Here is a 20932-nt window from a genome sequence, read left to right as displayed (position 1 = left end):
GAACCAATTTACTCATGATAGGAACAATAAGCGACCGGGAATCAATCCACTAGTCAAGAGGTATGAAAACTAATCCGGATGTTTTTTTTACCTAATATGAGTAAATTGGTTCCCGACCCAGAATAAATCCCGGTCTTTTGTTGTACCTATTATAAATTTCTTGTTCTATCATTCCCGGCCCAGAACAAATCCCGTGTAAACAAACAAGGCCTAAGGGAGTTTCAAAAACCAAGATCAAATGTGACTCCACCAGGTTCAGAAGCAAGAAATGTACTTGAACCATGCTTCAATCTTTTTAACGAATTCAAAAATGTAGGGCAGTTGGAGACTTGGAGTGTCTTCTACATCAAACGAGAAAACGGCAACTTAGTAGTCCAGCTTGGAACTTGTGGTGTTTACATATAACTACATAGTGCTTTTATCCAGAGACAGGTTCAACAAGACGACTGATATAAGATCCCAGTTCCAAAACTTAAAACAGAATAAATGAACATGGTACCATAATATACAATAATATGGAATACATCAACATTTAAGCAAATATTTCTAGAGGTTCCAAGCGAAATGAACAGGCAGAGGCAACAGAGTTAGATGCTGACCATCCCTTCAACATAAACAAGGAATTTCGTCAACAGATGTGGTTGACATGAACTTAAGAGAACTAAGAAATGGAGTGTCCGACATAAATACTTTTTTTCTTGCGAGGACACAAAAATACTAATTTGAATGACGCTTTACTCTCACCATACACATCAAACCACACGATTACCCCTGTCGTGAGACAACTAAAACACTTCTAAGGTGCTGCCAGTGCCTTAGGCTTCGGCTTTACTTCCACTTCATTCACTGACCGGATAAATATTGCATCAGGTTCATGGCTGAACAGGAAAACCACATAGTACGTCAAGATTCCACTATTGTTGTTCTTTTAGATAATGGACAATGTCCTCCTAATGACAGGAAGAAAACAAAGTAAAATCTTACGATTTTTCTCCCTCTTCATAAGTGTAGCTGGATGCCACAGCGAGCAGGTGCCCATCCTTACTAAATGACAAAGCAGCTATGCTTGACGCATACTTTGAATACTGCAATAAAAGAAGAACATTAATGGCAACTATTTTAGCCCTTGTCTTCATTGAGATAGTGTCACTTGTACCTGATATAGTCTTTTCTTGTTAATGCCATCCCATACATTCACAAATCCGTCACACCCACCAGTGGCAAATGTACCATATCTGCAGAGGATACAAAAGACCCAAGTTAAAGACAACGAGCAATTCTATAAATCAAAAGCTGACAAAAGGCATGTCAAGCCTTTACATTGGATGGAATGCAATTGCATTGACAGGATAAACAGTGTCCCGGCCAGCTTCTGATTTCCGATGACACTTGAAAGCATACCTGCATAGGATTATCAGATGAGCCAACAAGTAATTTTTCACAGGATATCACCTACAATAGATCAGAAGTAGATTACCTAGGAAGGTACACTGATATTATATTCTGAGTTGACTGCATTATCTTTTACAGCTGCCTTAATAAAGTTAAAATATGACATAGATGTTCGTTCAATGATGCAGTGCTGTGTAATACAGAAAGTCAACTTCTGTGTATAATACAAGTACTGAAAATTCTGCATTTCATAATACTTTTCGTTACTAGTATCAACTGAGCACCCTACTTTTCATTACCCCCACCCGTAAAGCAACCCAAAAGCAATTTGGTTGGGCCTTGATGGCCAAATGGGATTTAGTAAGATAATTTGGATGTTCCTACTTGGTTTTCTGGAAAAAGAAATCTGACAGTGAAATTTTAAATATGATTCCGCTCTGCTCATTCATAGCAACAATCTATATGACACCTAAGTCAACAGTGATAGGCAGACAAAAGATGCAGGCTCGTAACCTGCTCAAGCTAAAAATTAGCCAATCTCAATTTTAGGCTCAAGCTCATGCAACTTGATACGTGGGTGTCGAGGTTTTACCTGAGCTCTCTTCACACAAATTTCAAACTCCTAAGCAAGCAGCATGGCCTAACTACCCCTATTCTTCAAGAAATAAAAATAAATGGAAGCTAGCTAGCATCAATGTCATCATCTCTTCAATCCCTAGTCAGCAGTCAAGGTCAATTCCATCTCCCACTCAATGAGTATTTAATTGTGTTGATTATAGACAGCTTTGAGATGCCTTTTGTGTTTTGTGTTTGAAGAACCAAAATGGGAAAACTGGTTACAGCACATGAAATTAAGCAAGTTGGTGTTTGTTATTCATAAGCAAGATGGCCGGCTTCTTAGAATCTTAAGCTCCCCCAAACAGAGCCTTTTAGCTACATGAGCAAGGTTCGATGAAAGAAATCTAACTTGCCAATCCAATATGACTTTCAAAGGAACATGGAGCAGCAGCTAGTGATATTCATTCTTGCCCACTGAGAACCATATTCTACACCTTCTCTATGTTGATGACATGGTCAGACATGATCAAGTGCTCTTGTTCTACTCCCTCCAGTCATAAAATAAAGTCATTTTGGGATGTGCGCCGCCAACATAAGTCAACACTGACCATAAATACTGTTTAAAATGGTGATGCCAAGTCCTAACAAAAGCATTCCTAAGATTATACTTGTCTGACTTAAGTTTTTTTTTTTGCAAAAGAATCAAGTACTGATTTGAAAGTTATGTTTGTCAACTTTGAAAAGCCCAAAACAACTTCCTTCCATGTTCTACAAGTGTCTATGCATCTTGCATATTGACAAAACTTAGCTCAACACATGCCTTGTTCAATTTATGCCTTGTCTATAGCAGTAACCAATTTGAATTTTGAATTCAAAAACATGGATTCAGACTTTTGTCCGGTCAAGAACTGGAAAGTGATAAACGCTGCTAAAACAAGCGGCTAACTGTTTCATGGAGTGACCAGTATTTTTTCCCAAAACCCATATTTACAACCTTGGTTTACTAGTTGGTCAACTAGTTGATCAGGACTGCAAGTCACCCCTTTTGTAACACCTTTAGAACTGAGAACAGCGCAAGTTTCTAACCACAAAAACCATTTCCTTTGACCTAGAAATCTCCAATGCAGCCACATAGTAGTGATCAGACGACTACTTTTTGGTCATCAAACCATGGATACGAATGGTTACACTTAGATCACCAAAACGTCCCAAGTTCAGAAATAAAATTATCAAGAAATTTTGAAATGATAGATAAAGTAACTCATAATTTATGGTCTAATGTTGAGTTTTTGCACAACCCAAAGTGAGGTACGCATGATTGCAACTAGGAACTAGCTACCAGTTTAAACTGGATGTCTTTATGTATGTTAGATATTTCATGTTTTTATAATAACTAGAAAAAATACCCGTGCATTGTAACGGGTTACAGGAATTTTAGTCTTACATATTACTTAAGTTCAAGATATCCTACTCTAAGCTCAAGGTTGATCAAAAGGAGCTGGCCATTATTTGCTCGATGAAAATGGGAGCCCTGCTATGGTTTTTGCATCCATGCACAACCTATAACATCCGGTTAGATAGTTAAGTCTTCCTTGTTATGAAAATAGATGCATAACGGATACACGAATTTTATATGAAAAATCCTTATGGGAAAAAACTATGGGCGACGATCGGCAATGATCAGTATAGAGGAGTTGAATACAAACGTAGATGACACATAGTGTTGTCGCATCCTTCCCATGCGGCATACAAGAGATATATAAAAGGAGAAATCTATGAGTCCTAATATGTAATACAAAGTCCTATTAGGTAACTAACCCGAATATATTGTATGCTAAAATTTAGTTTACATATTTCACAATCTCTACCTTGACACAAATCTCGTCTTGTAGCATAAAAATCTTTAATCTCCAAACAAACTCATGATGTGACAAAATCATTGTGTGCGAAATAGTCACTTGGACAATAAAACCATAACACCCTTAATCTATAAGAGGTATACCATACTTCAAACTCGCCATTGGGAATAAATTCTGAATTTATTGGTATAAACCTGCGTGAACCTAGCAGAAACGCGATGCACTTTGGGTGAAAAAAGAAGTATTTTGATCTTCATAAAAACCTCATAGTAATCTGGCATATGAGCTTAGTAAAAACTGAACCTAAATTTGATTTACCCAAACAGAACGAAAGCAATGCAGATGAATTAATTCCCTGTACATGCACGAAGCGACAATCTATAAATCTTCTGGTGCACAAGCTTGGGTGGACGTAGCAATTCACCAGAAAATCACCCACTGTAGAGTGACAGGGGCAGCGAATTAACTTTGCTTGGCCTTCTCGTGAGCCGTGCAGTAGATGGATTGGCCAGCCCATCGCTGTCTCTTGCCTCCTGACAGAAACGGATTCGATCGGCGTGGTCAACACGGAAAAAGGGCAGAGGCAATGCAAATCTTTAACAAACGTGTGGCGTCACGTGTTATACACAGGAATCGGACGCGAACTGCTTCGCGCGCGGAGACAATATCAGACGCAATCGGACGCAGGCGACGTACGAAAACTACGGCAAAAACATCTTCAATTTTTATAATAGGTAGAGAAGAAGCAATGGAGGACAGGAAACTAAAAATTGTTCTGTAAAAACAGAAAAGCTGTTTGGATGGAAGATTCTTAGTCCATTATATTAAGTCTTAATTAACATGCTCCAAGAAACAAATGTTTTAAAACGCAAGCTAAGATGCAGAAAACATACTTTTTAGATTGAGCAGACTCAGATAGATCAAAGAATTCCATAGAAACTCGTCCTTCAACAGAACTTAGGGCATATCCTGAAGCATCGACAAGAAAGATCAAGGTCAGTCAACAAAATATATTTCACTGTAGTAGGAAAAATAATAATGAACAATGCAATCCACAGAATAAAAGCAAGGTGACTGTATTGATTCCAAAACTTACACACAAAAAAAAACCATGCATAAGATCAACAGCCACTCTAAAGGAACTTATTCCATAAGGCTCAAATCAAAATAGATGGAAAGAAGCTTAGATTATCTAATGCTATTCATCTTGTCTGTGCACACGTACAGACAAAATAGACATATTATCTAGCATCAAGACAGAAGGAAATTCATCTATACCCCCCCCCCCCCCCCCACATTACATTAAATGTAGTGGTGATGGTGGTAGTGAATCTAACACCCTATTAGCTCCCACTACATCTTGTACAGATTGCTACCAAAAATTTTTCTAATATTACGTAATATATCATTTATATGTTATTCTATCTTTATTTGTATTTTTCTAAAATCATAATTTAACAAGTCCCAGGAAAACTCTAAAATGTTAAAAATGTCTTAGTTTATCTGTAATGCATGAGTTAACTTCATAGATAATACATGTAAACACCATCAAATGCTCTTGTAACAAAAAAGGAAATCAAGGACATGTTTGGTGCAAAATCAAATTGTCCATCACAAGCATAAGGGCATTTAGCTAGTGTTTGAAACATGGGAGACAACTGGAAATGTACTGTCCTGCAGCATAAGTAATCAAAAGAGAGCATATTACCTGTTCCATTGGGGAAACATCGAACACAACGTGTTTGATATTTCAAAGAAGAGTCCCTTTTTTGCTCAGGTTGAGACATATTACGCAGATCATAAATATTGACATGTCTTCCTGCTGTTGCAACAACCAACCTATTCCCCACTAACGACAGAGAATATACACGCTCAGGTTGAGCATATGTCCCAACAAGCGTACGCTCTGGTCCACTTACACCTCTTGGATCCCAACACTTGATAGTCTTATCCCAGCTGCCAGTGATGACTTGACCTGGATAGATAAAAATCCATAAATGAACAGGTAATTTCAATATCCACAAATGAATAGTTAATTTCTGTATTGTTTTTAGGATGTAACAAATTATACATGACAACCAGATCGTAGTACATGCTAATATATGCAATGCCACAGAATCAAGTTTTGCACAATTTCCAGAAATTTACCAACTAGAAGTTTGGTTACTTTAGCCAATCTGTATAGCATATTCACTAAAACAAGCAGAACCGAGGACAGGAAGAAATTCATTCATGAATCATCTGCTGACTGGTGTTTGCCCTTAAATTAAAAGAAATGGATGCTACCCTAACTTGCTACTCCCACCAGTAATGCAGGTCATTCTCTCTAAAAGATTTCAAATAGACATCGATACTCAAAAGATTTGAAAGTTCGATAATCATGTCTGCAAGATGTGTCACGAGAAATTAAGTCAGCACTCAGCACTAAAGCAGGTAAGAACACCAACATCACTACCAGATAGAGAATTAGTATGAAACATAAACAACAAACTGACATGGGCATTCGCCGAATCCTCTATCCAAAGAGTTAAGCACTATGATCGATTTTTTCATGCTCAAGTACAAACTAATAGTACAATATAGAATTCAAATAACAATTCAGCCAGAAAATGTGCATGACGTCCAAAATAATGAGAACTTGATTACTCCAGTAAACAGCCAGTTAAACTCCTAAGGTTGAAGATTTTAATGCAGGAATGTGTGTACAGTAAAATCGAAGTACCTGCAGCATAAGAGTACTCCACACAGCGAACAGGAGCATCATGCCGTCCTAAAAGATCCTCTTTTGCTGAACCAAATACTAACCTGGAAGTCACGTGCCCCATTGCTTGTTAGTCTTACCAAGTCTTCACGTTATGGCAGAATATAATAAGGATGAGCTAATGATGATATCAATAAGAAAAAATATAAGCCTATTTACAAGCAACGAAGTGTTGAGTTTAGACAACTGAATTTACAAGAAACATTTAGTTCACTCATGTGTTCATGGTTGCTTAATGACGCTAGTAGCTGATTATATGTATTTGAATATATACATATATGTGCATACATGTTAATTGTTATACGGGGAAATACATCCATGGCATTGTAACATGGTCCATTGAGCATAAAATCTACTCCATTTCTCCAGCCTCTAACTAGGATCCCGAATTAACAACCCTTAACATTTTCTATCATCTGTGTCAATTGCATCCCAATTTGTTTTTCTGGCGGTTGGACGGTAACACAGCTTATGAAAGACAACTTTAAGCACTATTTTATATAACAATACAATTTGGAAACTAAATAAAATTATAGTGTCATGAGATTGAGAAAAAAAATCTACTCAAATCTGGTTACGATAGTACTGATGCTCCAAGTTGACCCGAGGGAGTACTATCCCAAACCATCATGAGCAAGCATATAAAGGAGCAATTGTTGAAAATGACAGTATCCAGAACAAACCTCCTGAACCGTCAAATCAACCGCGTGCAAAGAGTTGAATGAGGCAGGAGAACGGGGTTAACTCAAAATGGCTGACCTACGCACGGTGTGGTCGGCGCCGGCGCTAAACCCGGAGGAGTCGTCGTGGAAGCAGCAGTCGAGCACGGCCCCGGCGTGTACGAACTCACCCTTGAGCACGTTCGCGTCGGCGTCGTAGAGGCGCACCGTCTAGAAGAGATCGCAAGGAACCAAACCCCGGTCAGATCTTCCAAATCAAAGGGGGGCTAGGGTTTACTTACGGGCCACCAAGACCGCAAGGAACGGAGAGGGACGCGCATCGTCGCTGACCTTGTCCCAGGAGGAGACGAGGAGGTGGTCACTGTGGTTGGAGAACCGGAGGTTGGAGATCCCGTCCGTCGGCGGGTTGGCGAGCTCCTTGCCGCTGCCGACGGCGGCTGCTGGGGCGGCGGCGGCGCCGGCGGCGCTCATGGTGGGAGGCCCAAAGGGAGGAGGAATTGGATCGTTAGGGTTTCGGCTCGGCAGGAGGAGGGGAGCGTGTGGGGAGGAAGGGGAATCCAAATTTGAATTCGCAACGGGCAGAGTGAGGAGGATGAGGAGGACGACGGGGAGCAGAAGGTTTTGAGAACCGGAAAGGAAGCGGAGAGAGGGTGAGACCGACGGTACGATAGGATTGGTCCGTTGTCTCGGCATGGGCCGAGTTGACCAGTTTTTTTTTAAGACTAGAAAAATGCACCTGCGTTGCACTGGTTAGTACCAGGATGAGTAATGTTTGATCTCAACAATTTATCCAAGCAACTAAGCCTGATCATAAGCATCAGTGATGTGTACTGTGATCACAAAGGCATATTTGTTCTTGGACAATTAATCTTCTCTATACGTATGTGGAATGTGAATGATGCTTCTGACATGTGAGCCCGATGATTATAGCATGGGAGTAATGGATGGGCGAAATATGTAGTTGCCTCTGCACATAAGGTGACAGACGAAAATTTGAGTGACAAACGGATAAACCGATATTTGTAATCCTAACAGATGTAAATTGGAACCACAACACAACTTTGTAAGGGGTATTACTCTCTCTCTCTCTCTATTTAGGCCGAGATCATTACCTCTATGCGGATCTCGCGGATGGACAAAAATGAAAATATTGATACAGACAAAAAAAATCCCAGAAACCTTACGTATTTTTTTAGTTAGATATAGAATTATTAGTTTAGTGGTAGATATGCAGCTCCGGAGATATACACTTACATATACATATGTATGTATTATTTTAGTTTTTGGTTATGTTTCATCCCCACATGTTATGAGTTTTGTTTTTGATAGGAGGGTATATATACCACGTAGGTAGGCAATGCAGTATCTGGCGGTGGGGTAAGTGGGCGGTGGTGGAGCGCGGGTGTCAATGAGAAATTAAAAGCAAAGAAATGGTCCATGCCCCTATCCTCATCGCGCTCCCCACCATCCTATCCCTGTCCTTCAAATCTGAACGCCGATTGTCATGGGTATTTTAGGCTTTTGCACTATTAAGGTGGAAGGGTATTTTAGGCATACCCGGGGCAAGACGGGCCTGCAATCGCTCGGCTAGGCCCAAGTCATGGTCATCTCGTGATGCAGATGCCATCGCCGTGGGGGCACCCCTTGTCGCTCTTGCACGACGTTCTCATTCGCCCTCCCGAGCTCCCCTCGTGCGACCACGTAGACCGCCGTGGCAGTGGGGGTGCAAGCGGGCCGACCCACGAGTTTAAATAAATAATAATTTATGGGTTTTCGCGTCGTGACCCGGCTTGCCGCATCTAAATATATAAGTGGATCGATCTATAAACCCATTTATAAGTCAAATTCATAGTTAACCCGCTAGTCAAGCCGGTGGGTTACGCACTATTTTTGCCTAGGTTCGCGGGTAAACCCATGGCTCCACGCAACTGTGCGCCCAATGGCCGGCGACCCTTGTTGACTGAACCGACGGCCGCCATGCGAATCCTCTCTCTTAGATGTGGCGCCCCTCCTCTATGCTCAGCCGCTGGCACAACGCATGCGATGTGTCACGAACAACACCGCCAACATTGCATAAGATCCGGAGGCACACCACTGCAAGCACGATCTACATTCTAATTGACCTTCCAGTACTCCATGAGTACTGCTTCTTCCCTTAATCTTGTGTTATTCTGATGCACCCATCGATTTTTCAAGTAAATTTATTTGTGCAAACGTTAATATTGGCTTTAAAAACTGTATCTACATGCTATACAGGATAACATAAACGTCTCAGAGTTCAATATCAAATGCTATTAGAGCTAGGAATCACAATCCAGCGCATCGGCAGAGCGGTCTCCACCATGCTGCCTCGATCTGGCTGCTCGCGCTGCGCTGCAGCGGCCACCACTATGGGAGAAGCCGTAGTGGTCACCAAGGTGGCAGCTGCATTGGAGGCGGACTCTTCACCGTCTATGCCATGTTCCCCCATTCTGATCTTAGGGCAGCCGAGATGGACGCAAAGATCCCATTGTCGATGCCGAGTTCCACCCCCCACACACAACGACCAAGGAGGCGGCGTGCATTATGGAGAGGGGCGAGCACAATGGGATGGTGGGATATGATGGGGGAGCTCGCCGGAGACGTGCCCCTCCTGCTCATCTGTGGTGGTAGAGTTGGAGCTGATGAGGGTCGCGGTCTTGGTGCAGCGCTAGGCGACTTAGCACAACATGTCAAGCCCTGGCCTCGATCATCGGGGTGGTGACCGGCGCCTCGATGGAGGGCGAGGAACACATCACAAAAATCATGTTCACACGGGAACCCTATCGAAACTTCATATTTACAACAATTCCATGTATTTTTTTCTCACAAATACCCTTCTACTACACCTACTACACAAACTAATAGGTGTAGTAGAAATACTATCATCTGTACAATCTAATACAATGAACGGCTCATGTTCACTCGAAGGTACTCTAATAAATATCCTTATTTGATATTACTACTTGAACATGCGTTGCCTTGCACTTATTAAGCCCATGCAAACATTGTCATGCGTGGCGAGGCATCGCGCATACCCTTCAGTATAACACCATACCACATACCAGCTCTAAGGCAATCTATCATAGATCCACCGAGGAGAGGGGAGAATAAGCTCTCGCGTTCTCGCAGCCATTGCGTCACTGCCATATCCAGAGTCATCTCGAAGCACAAGCAGCGCATCGGATCAGCAGGAGCCGCTCTCGTCGGCGGGATACGCGCATTGGTTCGCCACCATTGCACCGCCACTGGACCTGCTAGTCTCACCGGGTTATTATTCGTCGCCAGCTTGTTTCACCGTGGGATTATAATTGCATTCCTCCCTGGTCATTGGAATCCGATTCTTTAATTTGGTAACTTCCCCTCGCTGGATTATACCCCCAACTCGCTAGATTACAGCCCCTGCCTTACCGGATTATGATGCCACCGGGTAGTTGCCGGACCACAACGTTGAGCTCTCCTCCTCACGTTATGGCCTAATGTTGCTGGACTATAACCTTGCCGCCCCCGACCCTGGGTCGGTGAGCAATCTGTTGAGTTCTCTTGGCGGGAATTATGAACTGCCGTGGCCAGAAAACAATGACAATGAGCCGGAGGGTTGCCGTTGTTGGCAGTTGCCATCCCAATGGCCCGCTGCATGATTTCCACCACTCCTCGCCGTCACGCACCATCACCTCCGTGCTCACCGGTGGCAGGCGTCAGCATGCTAGCTAGCGACTTCCACTGAAGACCACAAGTACCATAGATACAGAGAAGAGCAAAAGCCTAGTCATATTTTTCAGAGTAAAATTAACACTGGTTACTCAAGTTTTGCCCCACATTTCATTTTGTCCAAACAGATTCTCCAAGTTTTACTTCTTGGTTCAAAATAGTCTGACTTCAAGCACATTCAATTCAGGGCATGGCACATTGGCATGGAACACAGAATAGCATTACATATATAAAATGAACGGAGAAACAGACGAGGTGGGTACTTGATGTTACACGTTCTCGAATTTATCTTTCTTTGCTTCATAAATTAACCGAGGTATATAGAATACACACAACTTATTGCCTCAAACTATAGGCTGCCCTAATTACTCTATGCTCTGTGCTAAAACAGAGGAGCCAAAAAGAAATGGTAAAATTTGCTACATGACATTCAAAAAAAATGTGATGTTTGCTACGAGACAGTGCAGGAATGTGAATTTGTCCAAAAGCACTAAAAAATATGGTAATTTGCTATAGAATACCACAAGTATTAAAATATACTATTCACTTAGTTAAGGGGAGAGAAACCCTTATCTTCTTCTACCTTATCCTCATCTTCCTCCTTAGCAGGTTGTGCTGGCAGCCCAGCTACCTCGGGCCTCCATCTCACGACGGAGCGGTCCTTGGACGGAAGAGGAGAAGCGGCGTTGGCAACAGCGCGGCAGCGTGGTCACAACCCATTGTCCTCCTCTCGATTTCTGCGTGAACCAGTGGCCGTCGAATCACCATATGTGTGGCCGCGTCGTCTTCTTTCCCGTATGTTGGCTGCAACCAGTTCGATTCCTGTCCCTTGTTTGACGGTGAGAGTGTTGAGCTGCTGCCACTAGATGTGTCCGACGGTGAGAGTGTTGAGGTACCGCCGCGTTCGACGTGATGGTTCAATAATCCTGATTACCATTAAAATGTGTCATTTGGTCCGAGCTACAACAAATCCATGGCTTCATTATCGATTAGACTTTGCTGTCGCAGCCTTTTAGCTGCGCCGACTGAGCACGCCGCAGATGAGCGGCCTTCGAGCCTCTCCAACATGTAGCTGGAGAATGAGCTTTCAGCCTCCCACCGCCGCCAAATGAAATCTAGCCAACGGGAGCGCGAATCGTCCACAGACGTCCAATCCGCCGCCGGCGGAGCGCCACGACCGCCGATCCGTGAACGTCTCGCTGGCTTTCGATCTATACTTCTATAGTACCCGCCGGCCTTCGATGACCACCCAATCCCAACCAAGAGACAACTGTTGATTGAGGAACAGAACAAAGATTAGAAAACTAGAAAATGATTAGAAAATTAGAAACCAAGAGACAGCTGTTGATTGATGGGGATTGAGAGCAAGGCTAATAATACACCGACTTGTTGGCTATAAGGTTCTTTCTACTCTTCTCTTAGCCTCCACATATAGTAGTTAGCTATTTACAGTTAATATAGGGTCCACTTGTATCTCTCACAGAATTTCTTCGTTCTTGTGTCCAAGTCGGCTGCAAGTTTATAGGGCCCACTTGTATCTCTCATAGAATTTCTTCGTTCTCGTGTCCAAGCCGGCTGTAAGTTTATAGCCTGCTTCTCCTCTCTTCTCTCCTCCACCTCAGCATTTAGGGTGTGGTTGCAAGAACAAGTTCCCAACACCCCCCTCTCGTTTTCCGTGAGCACGTTTTTCAAACTGCTAAACGGTGTATCTTTTGCAAAAAGTTTCTATACAAAAGTTGTTTAAAAAATTATATTGATCTATTTTTGAAAAAAAGCTAATACTTAATTAATCACGCGCTAATGAACTGCTCCGTTTTTCGTGCATGGGAGATGGGTCCCCAACACCCACCTTAGCCGACTTACAACCTACTATTATACTTTCTCTGAGTGATTGACAGCGTTAATCATGGGGTCAAACAAGCTGACCGGGAAGCTGACTGGGAAAAAATGTTTGTTCCCAGGGACAAAACTATCATTTTGGCCTTGTTTAGATCATGCCCTAAAATTTTTCATCAAATCACATCAAACGTTTGAACATCTGCATGAAGTATTAAATATAAGCTAAAAAAATAACTAATTGCATAGATTGCGACTAATTTACGAGACGAATCTTGTAAGCCTAATTACTCTATGATTTAACAATGTGGTGCTACAGTAAACATTTGCTAATAACTTCGTCTCGCAGTTTACAGGCAGAATCTGTAATTTGTTTTGTTATTAAACTACGTTTAATACTTTAAATGTGTGTCCGTATATCCGATGTGACACGGCAAAAATTTTCACCCATGGATCTAAACACAGTAGGGATGAAAACGGAGCGGATAGTTTCCGTCCGCTCCGGACAAAAACGGATACGGATACCTTTCAGATCGGATAATTCTCAGATATTTCGGATACGGATACGAATACGGATATTTTCTCCCGGATACGAATACGAATATGGTATCAGGGTTTTCGTCGGATACGGATAATAATTCGGATATTCGGTGAACAGTGCTATTCAGATATCCGCAGGACCCATGAGACATACCCCATTTCTTTCTAACTCAATATACCTTTATAGATTTTAATAGTAGTTTATCTCTTAACACTAGGCCATACTATTAATATTATTTAAATTTTATATAAAATGATATAATTATATATGTTGATATTTGTTTCTATTAGAAGTTGAGTTGGTTTTCGTGTTCCGAGAAAAATTTGTTTCCGTATTCGTGTCCGATCATATTCGATTCTTATTCGTATTCGAGATAATCCGTATTTGTTTCCGTATTCGAGCTATCCGTATTCGTTTTCGTATCCGGTAAAAAATATGAAAACGAATATGGTATGAGCATTATCCGTCCGTATCCGCTCTGTTTTCATCCCTAAAACACATATATTGAAAAAGTTTACTCTATAGTACAAAATCATAAAATAATACGTATGGTGTCTGCCAGCAAATTATCACGCTTCCTACGTGTCCTCGAACAAATTTACGTTTTTGCAGTGTTGTCCAGCAAAGACCATGTTTTTTCAGTGTCTCGTAGCAAATTTACGCAAAAGAAAACAAGTTTATAAGCATTTGATTATCAAATGCTTATATTGTACTATAAAGCCAATAACCTAGTTTTAACCATGTACAAACAAACTAGAAAGGGAAAATACTGTTTAGACAACTGCGTGTTTAAATCTGCTGTACCAGCAGGAAGTTACAAATAATTCTTCAGAAGTGTTTTTTCAGTAACATTGTGTTCTAATTTATAAGTACATTGTATATTGTATTAAGTTTGTAACGCTCTTGAATGAATTAACATTGGCCTATAAACACACTCAATATCTGATAGGATTTCGGCTATACAAAATTCCAGGAAGAATAGAACATCCCTATCCTTTATTGCTCGTTTAAGATATTTTGCTTCCTCATCTGTGCATACGCAAAACATTCAACGTGATCAGTAATCATTACTACAATGAATTAACAAATTAGAAATGGAACATCAAACTATATTGAACAAGGAAATGTAAGTTATATCAAAGATGCTACTTGATTTTCATCAAGAGCTTCGACTGCTACATATAGCCTAAAAAATTTGGAAGATCCCACAACTACTAATAAGGCTGAAGAATAACATCAAGTGGATTTGCACTCTGCCAGTGTGAACAAAAACAAAATGGATAATATTGCACGTTTATCTTACTTGGGCTAAACGACGCTCCTTATTCAACTTTAGAGCTCTTCCTTTCTCTTCTCCAGACCTATAGATTTTCTGCAAGAACAGGTGATCGCACTTGTGATTAAAAAAAAACACGTCTAGGTTCCATGCCCAAAACAAAAATGTCCATGTCTAGATGTCTATCACACAAGCATGCCAAAAATAGAACAGTAACAGATAGGAAATGAACGGAGTAACATATAAGGAAAAGCTTGAATATGTATGGATAGACTATATACAAATCTATACCTACTTAAAAAATACGGAGTACGTAAGTATTTTGGAAAAAAGATTTCATCCATCGCTAGTAGAAAACAGCTTCACGAGAGTGGAAGCCCTTTATTCGATTCCTATTTCCCCGCAAGTCCTTTTGTAGGTCGTCCGTTAAAGATCGAGATTGAGATGTGCTAGCTCGTTCTCAAAGATCACGCGGGACCACTGAGTTGAGATCACGCCAGATTACATCGCGCTTTCCGTCCTTTTCCCTTTTTCACCCATCACCAGATCGCGTCGTAACGTCGAACACGGTACACTGAGGATTGTCATGCCCTATGCCAAAGTGAGGCCAACCAGCCTATGCCTATCTCCAGGGAACAAACATGCTGGCCAGTCAAACTGTATCACCGGAGTCACTCCGTCACCGGGTGCTCTTTTGGTGTGGTTGCTCCCCTACTTGCACATAACCAGTTCAACCTCACTGCCTGTGTTGGCGATGATGATCATTGAACGTGTCAGTGAGGCGGTGAGTGCCATCAGGTACTCAAATCACCAGGTCACGACCTTCGACATGACACCATCATCCACCACTTCAAAAGATCCTGCGAGCACGCCGACACATGCCATGAACGGTCACACGTACGGCACTGAGCACGTGGATTTTCGTGGTCAGCACGGGATCATGGAGCGGCGACCTGGCAAAATCTTGGTGGATAAACTCCACGCTAAACCCACTGTCACCAGCGCTGCGCTCGCCATGCACTAGAACAGCTTTCGCTGCCTCCATCGTCGATCACCTCCGGTCCTATACACAAAGTTGATATTGGGAGAACGTACATACTAAATGAGGAGAGATTAAGGGGGTCCTTATATTGGTATGATGAGTGTGAACTGCATAATTATCGTGTGCTACATATGACAAATAATTTACGATAAAGCTAGTGTTGGCAGTTGATGTTTTCATTGGAAAGAGATGTGCACGTTTTAAATTTTGCCATTAAAAATTTGGAATGAAGTAATTAATAAATAAAAATAATATTACGTGACCTAATTAATACCAATAAACTTATGGTTACAAACTTAATTAGTAATATGTAAAATATAATTTTTTTTAAGTTAGTATCAATATATTTCTTATAATCATCCATGTATGCAATTATTATTGACTTCATCCATCGCAACGCATGGGTACTTTGCTAGTTAAAATATAAGCCAGTAACAGGTTAAGAAACGAATTAATCAATTAATAAAAACTTGATATGCAAGCATAGACTATTCAAATCAATTCTATATGTACCATAAAACTGGTGATTGATTATCCCCAGGAGGGCAACACTGCAACTTATAAATAAATCAACACTGCACGGAGAAGCCTGGATGCAGCACTACCCAAAAGTATAAAATGTATCTGAAAATCAAAGTACATATCACCGGAAATTGCCAAGCAGACATACCAAACAAAACTCTAAATAACACCCTACAAAACATAATCAGAATGCAAAGCAAGTCCAAAGCTATGAAAAGCTTACCTTTTCAGTGGTTGACATGTTTTCAGTTTTATCCATTTTGATGTCAAAGATATCATGTAGCAATCCATTGTCCTGTCATAAAAATTATGAATGCCAGTCTGAATATAAAGCAGAAATATAAGTAATAGAAAAGAAATTAATATGCATAATTTCACCGATACTAACTTGTGCATGCTTCAGAAATCCTCGCCCAAGGAACCGCCTCAAATAGTTCAACTAACCAAAGATACACAAATTAGCAAATTTATAAATGTGCAAGCACAAAAGTTCAGATAATCATTGAAATAAAACAAACACCTGTATTGATTCACGCCATGATGTAACTCTTAAAATACCATGCTTGCCTGCAATTCTAAGTGATTCTTCAAGGCACTCACCAGTCTGCAAAAAAGGTAATTAGATGATCAGAAAAAAAAGCTATTAAAACATTCATGATACAACAAGAATACAATAAAGTTAGACCTTAATAAAATCTGAGATTCGTTGGAATAAGTCTCTTTGATCATTCAGATTTTTCTTGTCAGCACCTCTTCCCCCCGCTTCCATAGAGAGATTATAGACTAGACCAGATATTTTGGCCTTCAATGCTTGCATATTCAAGAAAAGTTGGTTCTTAGAACCACTAGCTTCTGCAGTGTCCACCTCAACTTCTTCATTGGAGAAAACATCAAGCAGTTTTAACTCGAAGCACAGTGCTAATGCTTCACCAGCAGCCATCCGCACAGCACGGTCCTCCGCTTCTAGAAGAGCAGAAAGAAATGTAATTGACCTGCATCCAAAAGAAGAATATCAAGATATAGTTTGACATATAGTTCGGTGCAGAGAAGAAAACAGAGACTGAGCTTCACTAACTCTTTCCAAGAGTCAACGTTTCTTTTTGATGAAACAATAGTTGTCAAAAGAAGTGCCCATGCAGACACAGCAGCTGCTAACAAGGGAGGCTTTGGTTTTCTGACAATTCCAACCTATAAAAATCCATGCAAAAGATTTATGTTCAGATGACAACAGATATAACATTTTGCAATTATTACCAAGCCATCACCACAAGTTATTCACCCTTACATTGGATCCTGACTTAGGGTGAATCACATCCCAGATGGCTTTCATAGATAGCTGGGTTTCAGATAGATCAGTTGCACCAACAAATGTGACAACAGCTAAGCAATCAAGTGCCTATAAGAGTTCAGGTTAGTGGTGCCTCCTGAAAATCCAAATTCAGTTGCTGGATGAACAAAAAAGAAACTAAACATACAGATATCATTTTTGAAGCATCAGGCCAAGTTTGGAGGACTCTCAGAAGCTGCAGACGGGACTCATCCATTATTTCATGAGAACTACTTCCAGCACCAAGTGTAATGGCCAGTAAGCCTCGCAAGTTTAAAAAAGAACAAAAGAAGTTCAGAACAGCAGATATTCTGCTGCACAGCCTAAACTACGAATACCCATGGACAGAGAAGGATACTAACCAGTGGTGTGACAAGCCAGACAGACCTCCTTTATGGATCCTTTTTTTATTGAATTGATAAATTGGTTCAAAAGTGTGGCATACCTTCAAAAGATTAAAAAGAAAGGTAAACTTTCAGGATAGATTGACAAAAAAGATGGCATGACATTGTTCAAATGCTTGCAACTCCTATAGAAGAAAAAGTTATGATTGGACCAACTGTGGCTAAACTATGGAAAGAATGCTTGTCTGCTTGCAATAATGCATGCGTAAGCTCACTATAAATATTGAATAGTATGGAAAGGAGGAAGGTACAATCCTATGAATGAACATAGAAATGACATATACCAATCTGTTCACTAGTAACTCATTATGTATGATGTAAATTGCTAGATAAAAGGGAATGCCTTTATCCAGAAGTTTGCTACTGTAATATTTGACTTAGTATGGTTGAACCATAGGACCTACAGTTTATCAGCTTGCATGTAATCTCACTTCTCACTAGATACTTGAAACTAGAACACAATAAATTTGGGTTATGCAAATTGCTGAATCTAAATTCTCATGAATGAATAGTACAGTCATATGCCCATCAGTTCAATGGCTGCAACAATATTTAACAACCATGAACTTACTTGTTTTCCACTAAATCAAGTAGCACAAAACTTTCAAAAGCATCAACAAGAGCGCCTAATGCTGCCTCTCTTGTGGATCCCCTGGACCAATCACAGCAGTTGATTTAATATGCGCGTTAATATAAAACAAATAGTAGTGCTTTTATACTATTACAAAAAGCAAAAACTGAAAAGTACACAACCTGGAAGCAGTATTTATAGTACTTGTGTGTACTTTATTCTTTTCACTTTCTGGGAGAGCTTGACTCTTTCAATAGTATTCTGTTCTTGTTTCATCATTCATTTTATAAATACCGCAAAGAAAGAACATGGTGGTGTGAAGAGCATAAAGGGGTGTGGTTGATGCACTTGATAGTGCAGTGGCAAGGGGTATGTGGTTTCAACCCCAAGGTCTCGTGTTTAATCCCCAACACACTCACAATTTCCTCTTAAAAATGACTCTTTGAACTCTACTCACAACTTGCCTTTTTTTTTTCCAATTATTAAACAATCTATCTACTTTATCAAACTAATAAACAAAGAAATCAAAGAGCAATTTGAATTGATGGATTCTTTGCTGCATTAGTGTATATGAACTATCTATTAATTTATGTGAATTCTTTACTAAAACTAATAATCTCACTAACATACAGAAAAAAGATTATTAGTAGAGGATTTAATGGTTCAAGCATTGTTAATATAACTTGATAATCTAGTGTGCAAGAGCATATGTATTCACAAGTATTTTTAATGGAAAAACACATTATGAAACTCAAATTTACCAGTAGAGGTAGCAATAGCACATGCTCTCTATTGATAAAAACCCATGTGCTGGTAAATAATATTTATTCCAATTCTACAAATAAATAGAGACAGTTCAACATAGACTAATTGTTAGATTGTTAGTTGCATCTCCGAGACCATAAATGAACTGCCAAGAATTAATTGGAATTATTAGATGAAACCATGCACAATTCATCATTTAAAGAGCAATTGTGAATGATAATTTGAGCAACATAGGTAAAATTGCAATATAACAACAGAATTCAATGCCCAGCTTGAGACGATTGCGATATCCTGTATAAGACCGGTGCCAGCCGGCACTGCAGTTGTTATAGAATAGCTTCTTTCACGAAGTACATAGCATTAATGTAAATCAAACATATTCCATAAAGCTTATCCGTCTATCAAAATATTCAACTGCTGATAAAAAAAACGTACAACGGAAAAATATAAGTTCCTAGGCTCCTAGCAGACATCATTGATCCAGCTAAAGGAAAAGAGAATGATCCACCTCTTCTCATAGAGATCGTCGATGTATTTGTCAAGAACAAAATCCTGCGAGCTAACTTGCTCGGTGGCCTGCGCGAGCTGGAGGTCGGACAGCGCCGTCGACACCGAACTCACGCTATCCACGTCACTACCTCCGTCAAATTGGTCCTCTCCACCACCGCCGCCGCCTCCTCGACCACCCTTGTTTTTCTTACCTAAAGAAACAACGGAAAAAATTCCCAATGACACCGAGCAGCGAAGAACCAGCAAGGGGAATCCACGAAATGGATGACATGATACGAACTCTTGCCCATGGCAGCGGTGAGGCCGTCGAAGAAGGAGCTAAGATCTCAAGAATCGAAGAACCGCCCCCGAAACCAGGAGCGGGGGGGGACCAGTCAGCGGTGGATCGAACAGAGGTGGCCGTCGTCAGCTGGGGCGGCGAGGAGGAACTGGGAGAACGAGCAGGTGGCGGAATTGGATGGGGAGAAGCGGGGGCTCTCTTCGCGGGTTGGATCGAATTGGCCGTGGAGACGCAGAGCCATGTGAATTGGGCGATGGGGACGGGAGGAGGGGAGGAAGAGGAAGAAGACTTTTCTTTTCTTAGATTTCTTTATCCGCTCGTTTTTCTTCCCTTTCCTTCCCAACTAGAGGCCTAGAGGGGCATTTTTAACTATTTGCCACTCTCCGATGGACGCTCTTCAAATGCGACTCTTCCTGTTCTTCTTAATCTTTTGCCACTATAGCGATGTGAAATATCACTTTTGTGCCCTTCCCTTCCATCTCTCTTCTCCCTCTCTCCCAGTGGCGAGACGAGATAGGCGACGATGAAGCTCAAGGCCAATAGTGGCAGACCTCGACAGTGGCGGCGGTAGAGCTCAGGGCCCGTAGTAGCGACGGAACACATCGATGGAGGCGCACCGTTCTTGCGCAGAAGCTCGAGTTCAATCTCCGTCACCGGGAACAGAAGGAAAAGACTCCGAGCTCCCCGTCGCCACCGCTAGACTTGAGCTTCGCCACCGCTGCTACGTACTTCAAGCTCTGTCATTGTCGTTCCCGCGCTGCTATAGCCCATCAAGTCTTGTTGTCGAGAGAGAGGGGGAAGAAGAGAAATGGAAGAGCAGCTCTGGGCTGCCTGAAAGAGGCGTTGCGGGCTTCGAGCTCCGCCGCCGCTAGCGTCCAT

The 20932-nt window shown here is 41.2% G+C and overlaps 2 protein-coding genes across 4 annotated transcripts; both read right to left on the bottom strand.

The window, feature by feature from the left end:
- Positions 1–452: 452 nt before the first annotated feature.
- LOC127768070 (mitotic checkpoint protein BUB3.1-like) lies at positions 453–7893 on the bottom strand. The gene is made up of 9 exons (XM_052293586.1): positions 7581–7893; positions 7330–7460; positions 6532–6614; positions 5518–5784; positions 4703–4778; positions 1321–1401; positions 1157–1235; positions 985–1085; positions 453–878 (listed from the first exon to the last, which is right to left on the bottom strand). Exons 1-9 carry the CDS (start codon positions 7719–7721, stop codon positions 797–799), a joined length of 1041 nt encoding a protein of 346 aa, XP_052149546.1. The 5' UTR covers positions 7722–7893; the 3' UTR covers positions 453–796.
- Positions 7894–14023: 6130 nt separating this feature from the next.
- On the bottom strand, positions 14024–20373 carry LOC127767568 (uncharacterized). 3 transcript variants are annotated; one of them, XM_052292944.1, is made up of 13 exons: positions 20054–20369; positions 19772–19964; positions 18499–18579; positions 17886–17968; positions 17672–17787; positions 17482–17592; positions 17272–17384; positions 16882–17188; positions 16717–16800; positions 16585–16635; positions 16420–16491; positions 14660–14728; positions 14024–14385 (listed from the first exon to the last, which is right to left on the bottom strand). In XM_052292944.1, exons 1-13 carry the CDS (start codon positions 20061–20063, stop codon positions 14353–14355), a joined length of 1323 nt encoding a protein of 440 aa, XP_052148904.1. In that variant the 5' UTR covers positions 20064–20369; the 3' UTR covers positions 14024–14352. The 3 variants fall into 3 exon arrangements, with proteins under 3 accessions (XP_052148904.1, XP_052148907.1, XP_052148905.1); XM_052292947.1 differs by lacking the exon at positions 18499–18579; XM_052292945.1 differs by lacking the exons at positions 14024–14385; positions 14660–14728 and adding an exon at positions 16047–16298 and having other exon boundaries at positions 20054–20373.
- Positions 20374–20932: the final 559 nt, after the last annotated feature.

Source organism: Oryza glaberrima, chromosome 3 (assembly GCF_000147395.1).
Source record: "Oryza glaberrima chromosome 3, OglaRS2, whole genome shotgun sequence".
NCBI lineage: Eukaryota > Viridiplantae > Streptophyta > Magnoliopsida > Poales > Poaceae > Oryza > Oryza glaberrima.
This window is presented reverse-complemented; position numbering and strand designations above follow the sequence as displayed.

Coding starts and splice junctions, on each gene's coding strand:
- LOC127768070 (XM_052293586.1), bottom strand. CDS start 7,721: ATGAGCGCCGCCGGCGCCGCCGCCGCCCCAGCAGCCGCCGTCGGCAGC. Junction 6,615..7,329: donor GCCGACCACACCGTGCGTAG/GTCAGCCATTTT, acceptor CGTGACTTCCAG/GTTAGTATTTGGTTCAGCAA. Junction 879..984: donor TATGAAGAGGGAGAAAAATC/GTAAGATTTTAC, acceptor TTTCCTGTTCAG/CCATGAACCTGATGCAATAT.
- LOC127767568 (XM_052292944.1), bottom strand. Junction 18,580..19,771: donor GACGATCTCTATGAGAAGAG/GTGGATCATTCT, acceptor TGATTGGTCCAG/GGGATCCACAAGAGAGGCAG. Junction 14,729..16,419: donor ACATGTCAACCACTGAAAAG/GTAAGCTTTTCA, acceptor CTGTTCTTGCAG/AAAATCTATAGGTCTGGAGA.